The 10,585-nt window shown below is 41.4% G+C and overlaps 1 protein-coding gene across 2 annotated transcripts in view; it reads left to right on the top strand.

Moving 5' to 3' along the window:
• IKZF2 (IKAROS family zinc finger 2 (Helios)) overlaps window positions 1-10,585 on the top strand; it is a 109,027-nt gene that overhangs the window by 90,630 nt on the left and 7,812 nt on the right. For both annotated transcript variants that reach the window (XM_009996844.1, XM_009996837.1), the window contains exon 5: window positions 3,934-4,071. In XM_009996844.1, the coding sequence (XP_009995146.1) occupies window positions 3,934-4,071 (138 nt within the window). The remainder of the gene's footprint in view (window positions 1-3,933; window positions 4,072-10,585) is intronic.

Raw genomic sequence — 10,585 nt, 5'->3', positions numbered from 1 at the left:
CCTGACCTTTTTTTCTGACTTTAAAGAAGCTTCCCTAGGCCTGAGTCTGCTTTCTGTCTTGAATATTGACCTTAGAGTTACACCATCTCATCGTCGCTGCACGCAGACCTCTCAGCTATCAAAGTTCACCCACAGGATTCCAAGTAAACTCAGAAAGACCTTGCCTTTTGTGTTCTTCTCCTTTTACCTTCCTCCCTTGACATGAGCATTTCTATTTCAAAATCAAACTCTGTGCATTTTGGTGAGTGATTTACCTGTTTCATGGAAAAAGCGGATCAAATTGAAATGACTTTTTCTCTGTGACTGTCACAAGATTTTCCATTTGAGGCTGAGACTCCATTGTGGGTTTTCTGTGCTGTGTTGTTATATAGATGAACCTGAGCTTAAACATGTGGAAATTCTGACGTTTCCGTTAGAAATCTAAAGTGGTTTTTACCTTGTTCAAGCTTTGCTATTCCGTAGGTATGGCCACTGGGTTTTGCCCAGTGCCCTGGTCTTTCCCAGCTCAACAGCAGATGGAAGATTTATCAAGGTTTTCGGCATTTTTGTCTTCACTGTGTTGGGTCATTTCTATGGTGATGGTAATTTTTTACCTGATTACTTACCCTGAAAAGGTGATAAAGGAATAATTACCCCAAACGAGAGATTTTCAAACTGTTTGGCTTGGTTGCCCCTAGCATTGGCAGGAGTGGTTGTGCACAATGCTGAATGTTCTGTCCCAATACCATCATCTTCAGTGAGGACCTCAGAGAAGGCAACTTCATAGCAAGCAAGCTGAGCCAAGTGGCTTCACAGTGGAAATAGCTCTGTGATGGAAAGAGCTGCCTTCAGTGGGGACTTGGAGAGGGCTTTGTTAGGGTAGAGCAGTGTTGGACTCTTTGCCTTCAGTCTTTGGCCTACAGACCAAGATTGCTCATGCTCAGTAGCAGTGCAAGCCACATATTTTGGGGGCAAATTTTTATTATGAAGTCTGTTTGATGCTATAGTGTTTGACAAAGGCTGAAATTTCTTTCGGCAGTCGTGCGGTTTCACACAGTGGTTTATTATGTGGAACAAAATCTGTTGTTGGGGAGATCACCGGTACTGAATGATTTTCTACCCTTCTACATCTCTATTGGGTAATAAGAAACATGGAAACATGTACGCCCACTGGTAACGTTCACATCCACAGATGTATATGTATGTATATTTTGTCATGAGTTAGTTTGAGACTACGAGGGGAAATCTGCAGCTATTTCAATGAGTTGACATTTGTCACAACGACGAGGTTTCTAAAATCCAGAGTGTAATTGCTACCTTGGTTAGCTGCACTTCTTACCAAAAGTGCTGGGAGAAGGGCTGGTGACGCAAGGCGCTGCTATCAGGACTGATTCCATTGTGGTTTGACCTGATCAATGGTGCTGCTACCCAAGTCACAGGCACTTTGCATAGTGGTGTGGCATAAATCAGATTTTACATGTGTGGGGCTATGATGTGATTGCATCTGTCAAAGAGAGGAGACAGAATTTGGAAATGAACCCAAGGGGGTTGTATTCGATTCTCCTCAACTAGAGCTCACAAACTTGGTTCTTTATGATTGTGTCTGAGCAGCTTCCAGTTGTGTATTAGGCAACAAGACTAACATTTGTCACATGTTGTTTATTCTCTTTATTTTCTCCCCAGAGGAAAGAGCATGTGTGCTGCAGTATTTCTTTCCTTGGGGAGTTACATTCCTCAAATCTCTTATTGCATGTAGAAGCGGTGCCTTGATGATTACCTTGTATCATCTCTGTGAACCTGGAAATTTGATGGGATTTGGAAAGCTGACCATTGTTGGAAAAGCTCATCCATGCCTCTGTGAAGTTTGTGAAATTGTTGCAATGCAGGGAGCAACCATTTAAAGAGGTGTAATGCCAATGTATTTTAGATGGTTGAGTAATTTTTTTGTACTGCAAGCTTGTAGGGGAATGTTTCTCTGTGCTTAAGTATAATGTATTTAATTGTAGCTGAAAGCAATGGACCCTTTCCCTTGCATTGTTCAGTTGATATAAGTTGCTTGATAACCTGATGTAGCCCAACCAGGTGGGCTAATTCAGCCCTGCTTCAACTTGGTTAACTTAATCCCTTCACTTGCACTGGATTTTTTTGATTAGACACCAAATTAGGGGTTGATCTGGATCATTCATGTCCAGGGCAATTACTGTGGGAATGATAATGAACCTCAGACTTGGCCTCCAGTGAGATTCCCAGTACCAGTTAAGGCAACAGCATAAGCTAGTGAGCAAAATAAAATAAAGGCCACAACAAGTGTTTGATGAAGACATACTTCATAGAGGATAAGCCTTATCTTTAAATAAAGAGAAAGAAATTTGGACACTTAAAAAAAGCTTTCTTTCCCCCCAGTGGAAGACCTGCTTGTGTCACTGAACTGCACACACAAACACACTTTTTGAGAAAAACAAACTTTCTGCAAGCATGTTCTTTTTACCAAGTCCCTCTCTTTTCTGAGACAAAAACAGTTGAAAGTTTTTTACCGCCTCTGATACCGGAGGCTCAGGTTTTATCTCCCATCATACAGGTGACGTGGGGCACACCCAGATGCCCACATAGGAGGCCCCAGAGAATTTCCCTGACTCTGGGGCTTTGATGTTTGGGGCTCCAGCCCCAACACAAGAAGTTCTCTGTGCAGCTTCTTGTTGGCCATGGGGCTCCTCCCTGCAGTCTCCCCTGCATTTTCCTATCCCAGTGGTGACGGTGCATTTTGGCTGCAATTAGTACAGCTTTAATTTCATCAAGTAAGTGACCATGGAAAGCTTTCAATATTGGGACAAACCCAATAGAAACATGTATATTATCCAACAGAGGATGTCCTCAGTTTCTTTGGCCAGAAGCTAAAAGTCTTACCTAAGATTTTCAAAACTCTGGAAGAAGTTTGACCTACCCCATCTCTCAGCCAGCTCTGAAAATCACAGCTGGTGGTGTTTTACTAGACTTGCAGTACTGGCTTAATAGCTCTTTAGTTATTAGAGTATAAACGTTCATGTTTTACAAGTCTAAATTATATTAAAAACCTTTATTAGCATGGCTTGGCAAAATACACTTCTGGCTGCCTTTCTGGCCTTGGGTTAGGCCATTCTTGTGGTTTCTTAATGACATGCTACGAAAAGGATATACTTGATGAGAGTCTAGTGCCAAGTTTTGCATGTACTGAGAGGCATTTGCCATTTGTTCATAATGCTGCCAAGTGGAAAAATGAAAACCTGGAGTTATATCTTGTGTTCATCCAGCTTGACTTTCATTCTATGTGGTCCTTCGTGTTTTTTAAATATATATTTATATTCATTTTCGTGCTCTCCGGTCTCTGGGTATTAATGGTGGCAGCTCATTTCTGACATGTAACGGTGCTATTAGCAAAGTTACTTTCTGTTGTCTTTTATTTTCCACCCTTCTCTTAGTAATTTTGACCAAGTTGTCTCAAGGAAGGAAGAACTCCTCTGGGCCACGTCATGGGTTTCCCTGTGGTCGGGAGCAGAATTAGGCCACTGGGGCAGCCCAGTATTGCAAAGACAACTGTTCCTACCACAGGCAAAAATGTCTCAGAAGTTTCTTTCCCACGAGACTGGGTGACATGCTGGCAGGGCTGGGATGTGATTCAGCTGTTTGATTTGTTTCCCCCCCCCCAACTCTTGTCATCTGTTTATTTGCTTTGCCTCTTTTTTTTCCTTCTGCTGATGCTTTGCATTTGTGTGAGAAACGGATGGGGCCGAGGACCCGGCGGGTGGGAGGAGGTGTGTGTGGTGGCAAAACAGGGCTGGGAAAAAGCTCTGGGACTCCAGTAACCTTTCTCAGGTGTCTTTCCGTTGTCAAGGTGTGATTATTTTTTTTGTTTTGTTTTGTTGATGGCATGAAGTGGGCTGCAGTGAATCTGACCTGATACTCTTGTTCTTTTGGCAGTGGGGAAGCCTCACAAGTGCAACTACTGCGGCCGGAGCTACAAGCAGCGCAGTTCGCTGGAGGAGCACAAGGAACGTTGCCACAACTATCTGCAGAATGTCAGTATGGAGGCTGCTGGGCAGGTCATGAGTCACCATGGTGGGTGGAAACCTCCTTGAGGTCTCCTGGACTTGGAGCATCTCTTGCGGGGTTGTGTTTTGTTGTTTTTTGCCATCTGTGTTTCTTCCTTCCTTTCAGCTTTGCATCACTTCCATCTTATACGTGGCTTAGGCTGAGATAGGCAGGAGGAGGGAAGATGGGCAAAAATCCTCACTCACTCTCTCCAGTTCCATAGCACTGATTATTTTTTTTTAAGTCAATGCCTAACTTTTCAGTATGTATAAATATGCAGACATGAAAATAAAACAGTCAGCTGTGCAAACTTACCCTAAAAATTAACTAAGCCACATATAAAATGTAGGATCCCCCTCCCTGTCCGTTCTGCTAACAACTGATAAGAGATACAGATGGTGAGGGTGTTCAGAAGTCATTATTTCTACTCCCTGTAATATGATCTTATATTCCAAAACAAGAGAGGGGATAGATATAAAAATCTTGAGAGCAGAATGGAATTAACCAATGTTGATGAAAGTCATTGTAACAAAAAATAATGTTTATATGCATTTAAATGTGCTAGTATTAATATGTTAACTAACACTGCATGTGTTAATGTACATAAAGACTGAAAATTGCCAAAAAGATTGTAGAAAGCAAGAAATGTCAAACTCCACGAATTTGTTATAAAAAAAAACTTCTGTAGCTATTAGTAGGGATAGTGAGCAGAATGTCTCAGACTGCAGGGTTGTAGGCTTATCTAAATCCTAAGTGGTAGCTGTCTAAAAATTGTTCTAATTTCATTCAAAATGAGAGTTTTGGAAACTCTTCTACAACTGAACATTTTTCAACTTTAAAAAGTTGTCTTTAGATGCTTGGTACTTGAAGTATTTAAGATTTCTTACTGATCAGAAAATGTAAAAATCATACTTTTTACATTTTGCTTTAAAATTGCCTTATGCCTAAGAATACCAAAAAGTTACATGGTAGGCAAATGAGAAGGCAAAATAATATTTCCTCTTTTTTTCCTTTTTCCTTTTCCTTTTTTTTGCTTGTCATTGTTGAGTGGAGTCATATGGTTTCATTTGGAAGTTAATAATGTAAAAGTTCTGAAAGGTCATTTCTAAAAACCTAAAAAGGCAAGCTGAAATGAAAGATATTCAGCATTTCTAATATGGGTTATTATTTGGCAAAAAAAAAATAAATCACCAGAATATTTTAAGGAGTACTTTTCATTGAACAATGTAATCCTTTAAAGGCATTCATATAAACTATAGTATTACCTAAAAAGGTTGGACCTGATGATTGTTGAGGTCTCTTCCAACCTGGCACTCTGTGATCCTGTGATTTGAAAAGTATTTAATAGACATTGCCAAAATGTTCATACAGCTCTACTAAGTTATTGCTGTCTTTGCAGTCACCCTGGGGACTAAAAGGAACCTTTAAAATGTAATTGATGACTTTAAAGATGTTTCAATTAGCGATTATCTGCTCTGGGCCTGACTTGACGTTGGTGGAAGTCAGTGAAGAGACTGATTTCAGGGCTTTGCTCTTTGCAGGTCCCTGTTCTTGGTCTGTTGGATGGAGCACTTAGTTGACAGGAGGGTTTTAAATCACCAACTCCATTCCCAAGAAAATAGACACCCTTCACTCTACAGGGGTGTGCCTGTCTTATTAACCAGCTGGGTGATGATTTCAGGCAGCCTTTCCTTAGGGAAATAACAGTAGGCTGATAGAGTTATGGCAGGCAGGATGTTTCAGGGGTCACATTGTGGAGCATCTCCCCAAATTCCACTCAACTCTGAGTTTATTATTGATTTATTTATGAAAATTGTGTTTACTCTTATTGATGGGTGTACTTGTGAGGAAATCTAAAGCTTTATCTAAGCTGCTTAATGCTGTAACAAGAAGGGTAAGTCTTTAACCTTGTCTACCAAAGAAGCTGAAATTGTTGACCTTGCATTGATTTTTCTACCAACTGCAGTTCTCTAACAGTGCAAACCCTGTGTGTACAGTTCTTTCATTTACAGCCTGACTGACTTTGCTTGGGCTTAAAAGTAGGAATAACCATGAAACCACTTCACTTTTCTCAAGAAAATGAGCTTAAAACAGCATTTTGAATTCAACTAGTGCCTCTTTCTCCTCTGGGAAACTATGTCTAAATCTCCCCTGGTGAATGTTTAAGGGGGTGTTTGATCCCCTGTCTCTGTTTAGCTGTTTAGTGAGGGCACAGAGAGGACAGGCAGCAACTCAGTTGGGACCAGGAATAAATCTTTAAATAAATCACTCCTACTCGTGAAGCTCCGCGTGGGAGTGAGGGTCATGAGCACCAACTTGTACAGGTCTGCAGCAAAAGCCTTTCTCCTAGAACTATAAAGGCACTCACCCTGGAAAATGAAATCCTCTCCTCTCCCATGTCAGACATGGAAAGGAGATTCCTGAGGATGAGTGAGTTTATGCTTCAGAGATTTCAATCTGGGGTTTATTTTGAATCACATTGGGGTTACATTTTTATTACTCACTTTCCAAACTTTTTTTTAAGTATTTTGTTCTTGCTGACTGTTTTGAAGTCTATGAATGGATTTTAGTGTGACTCCTGGTCACTATTCCATCATGATGCACAGAGCAGGTAGAGGTGGGGATTTTCTTAGCCCTCTTGGCATCCTCTTTTAAGGATGCAGGCGGCTGTGCTGGGTCTCAACCAACATGGCCAATGTTAAACCTCAGTCGAAATGATTTCTGCAGAGATGAATTGTTCCAGAAAACTGGAGGCAGCCCCTAGAGATTGTGGATTTTTTCCAAGCATTGTGCTCAAGTTGATCAGTTTATGGGCATGCTACAGACAACTACTTGGTGCTTTTGCCATGGCCTGATGAGGCCTTGAATTTCAGTTATCATTGTCTTGCAGATGGATAGATCACCTGACAAAAGCCACAAGGGGAAGTGAGAGGAGGGGAAGAAGGGCTAGTTTCCATGTGTGGGTAGGAATGTACAAGTCTCTGGGCCTCTCCCATCTTCTCACAGGGTGCCAGCTGCTTGCTGAGCTGCCCCTGCTTGTGGCTAGGTCCGGTCCCCTGCTCAGCACGATGGCTGCTGCAAGAGACCTCCCATGACTTTGTAGCTGGTAATTTTCAGCTAAGTGAAGCTGGCTCTGAAGGTAGAAATGAGTGACAAAAGTGGCAACCTCTTAATCCCAAGAGAATTATTTTTACAGGAATGAACAGGGAGAAATGTTCAATGCTAGCTGTGTTTTATGCCCAGTTATATGTTGTTCTTCATCTCCACCAAGCAAGAAGTCCAGGGAAATTCTTGAAGTGGAATGGAGAGGGATATTCTCTTTAGGAGAAGAGAAAGAAGCCCTAGGCTGTGCTAGGCTCAAAGGCCAGCTCCACATAAACTACACAATGGCCTTGTGTCCTTCCCTCTTACATGGTTGCTTAAAACATCGTTAAAATGCTGGTCCCACAGGAGACTTCACACCAGGCTCCATGGGAATATTTCCTGTCATTTCTTTGCACACACACACTTCTTTTAAATAGCAATCTTGTGAGCTTAGGAAAGGAAATTGAGGTTGATGGAGTAATACTAATTTATACCAGCTGAAACTTAGCCCAGTGCCTGTTGTTTGCACACAGAAGTATTTATCAGCAAATTACACCCTGGGTAATTTTTATACTTCTGTCTTGTGTTTTTTTTTCCCTATTCTTTCCTCAATCAAATAGCATAAACTTTTTGAAAAGTCTGTGTGATTTCTTACAAATTAAGAAGCAAAACCTAACAGGTAGTCACTTAGAGCACTATGATTGAAAGACCAGTGTCTTCAGGAAAATAAAGCCACTGTTCTGAAGACCATCCAGATTTGTGTATTGAGATTATGGGTTTAGAAACAACATTTGGTGTTAACTGCAATTGAGGACCTGAACAGTGTCAGAGAAGGTGAAGATTTGCATGGGCAGCCCAGGACTGGACCCTGGTAGCCAATTAAGAACATCCCTGAACAGAAATGTGCTCAAGTGTGGGCTTTTCATGGACTAGACACTTGGTTTGTAGAATAAAAAGCCTTCCTGAGCTGAGACTGTCAGTTCACAGCACAAGATGAGTTGCTGGATCAAAGGTAGTTATGATGTGTCAGCTGTTCTTCAGTAGCTCCCACTACTAAGGTAATGAAGTACAATGAAATACAACAAAAAAAAAAAAAGAATGAGTTTTACTGCAGAGTAAATGTGCACACATGAGTTCCTACCACAGAGCAGCTGATCTGTGCTAACTGTTGGTTGTGTGGGATTGGTTTGGTTTTTCCCTTTTCTTTCTTTTCTCTTTCCTCAAAAAGATGGTACAGGCTGGGCTTTTTTCCCTTTATTTTTAGAGTTTTTAAAATTTAAATGAAAATCAGTAGATCTAGAAATGGCAAGATGATTTTTTAGCTCCTTGGGTGTTTAAAATGTGACATCTCACCTGTTGGGTCCAGTTTTGCATGTCATTTTTATTGTCTCAGAAACGAGGCTATTTCCATCTCTCCCTTCTCCCAGGAAATCTACATAACAAAACAGATTCTGGTAACTTATTTCCTTCATAACACCAATATTGGTGTGATTGAGTGTTTCTGTTGCAAAAGAGCCTTGCCCTGGATTACAGAATTGAGTTCTGAGGTGGGAAAAAAAAGTGCTTGCAGCATGAAAGAAAGAAAAGAAAATGCTTTTATTGGTGAAGATTTTGCTTTTAAAAGGAGACCAAGCAGAATTTTTGCCTGACTTAGAGAAGAGCAGATGTCTTTTTTAGCACTACTCATGGAAGAAATGTTTCAGATTTCATCTAGGAAATTTTACACACATATGCCCAACAGTAGAATTATTTAATTATTACTTTATTGTTACAAGACATGCAAATGTCACTACATTTGGGGCTTAATCAGATGGCTGTGAAAGAAATCAGGAGGTTTTCAATTGAAATTGTAAGCAAGTACACTCCAACAAAGCCAGCATACCTTTAGGAAATCTTCCCAGGAGGCATTTAGACTTCCTGAGGTCCACACCCCCAGCCTGGGGTCACTGCCATGCAAACGTGGCCCATGACCATGAACACAGGTATTGCCACCGGGCAGGGCTCTGGGATTCTGCGTAGAGCCTGTTTATGTGCATGCACTGGTTTTTGGTGAGCTAAGAGGACAGTCAGATGGCAGTTCCCAGTGAAAATCAACAGATAGAATCTTCCCTTTCTTCTAAAATCACCTTGGTAAATACTTGAGTAGAACTAGTGCACTGACCATGCATGGCATTGAAATAACCTTGAAAAATTTAGCCTTAGCTATTAAAGTATTCCAGACCTCCCAGTCTGCACTGGGCATTAATTAGGTCACTGGAACACTGCATCCCATTTTGTTGCAACATGAGATTAATTTCATATTTATGCTTTTTTCTTCCTCTCTCTCCCTAATGCCAGCAGGACTGCCTTGTAAATGAGAAGCCATTGTGTTTCTCAGGGGGAGCATCCTGTACAAATAAAAAAGCAGCAGAGTAAATCATTTTATAGCATATGGTAGAGCCTGAGCCTCAAAGTGCTCAGCTTTCCGTAGCAGCAGAGGCACAAATAGAATCAAATGAATAAATTGCCATGTTTTCTTACTGTGAATGTCTGAATTGAGAAGTTCACCTGAGCAGACGCTCTGTTTTGTAATTGCCTGGTATTTGCTCTTCCTTACTAGAAAGGAGGCAAAGAAGAGGCTTTTATCACCCCATTCTTTATGTATGATGTGCTAGCAAATAGCTGCACGTTTAAGACCGGGGGAGTGATTATTCCATATTAGGATCCTGAAGGTAGAAGCAAGTAGGCTGGTGGTGTAGATGTAAGGCACGGGCTCAGGAGGAGGTATCTGTGACATGACAGGCTGCTATGGTGAGAGACCAGGGGAGGACTAGCAGAAGACATGGGCTTCAGTCCTTTTCTACCACCTCTGCAATACCCCCCATAACTTCTCTGGAATGTTGATCTAATAGATTGCAGTGGGTTGCTCATAGTTTGCAAATTGTAGGAACCCTTGGCAAGGTCATCCCAGGTTGTTTCTCTGCCATCCATTTTTCTCCTCAACAAAATTTTTACCCCTCAAAGCACAGACTAATGGCCGATCCTTCTCAGGTTTCTCTTCCTACATGATGATGATGAATGCAGGATAATTAGGCCATATATTAAATTCATGGCAGCAGAGCAGTGGGAAGAGCTACACGTGGAATCAGGCTTTTGACATAGATTGCAAATGACTCTGATTCTCTGAGCCTGGTATCACTGAGCCTTCCTGGAGTGTATAAGAGGATGCTCAACAGAAACAGACCACTCTGTATGTACTTAGTGTCATAAAACCCTGCATAGAGTTTGTAGCCACTCTGGCCAGTAGCCCATGCAATTCATACACTTCTTGTGCTCTAGCACCTTATTCTCTAACCCAACAAGTGACAAAGAGTGGAAGGAGTCAAGGCAGAAGGGGTCATGAATTGCCTTTTACTGTTTTAAGGGCAATGTGTGAGCATTCCCCTCCTCTAGTTAGCATGGGAATGCTCCCTGCTGA

Source organism: Chaetura pelagica, unplaced genomic scaffold, assembly GCF_000747805.2.
Source record: "Chaetura pelagica isolate M959 unplaced genomic scaffold, ChaPel_1.0 scaffold300, whole genome shotgun sequence".
Taxonomy (NCBI): domain Eukaryota; kingdom Metazoa; phylum Chordata; class Aves; order Apodiformes; family Apodidae; genus Chaetura; species Chaetura pelagica.
This window is presented reverse-complemented; position numbering and strand designations above follow the sequence as displayed.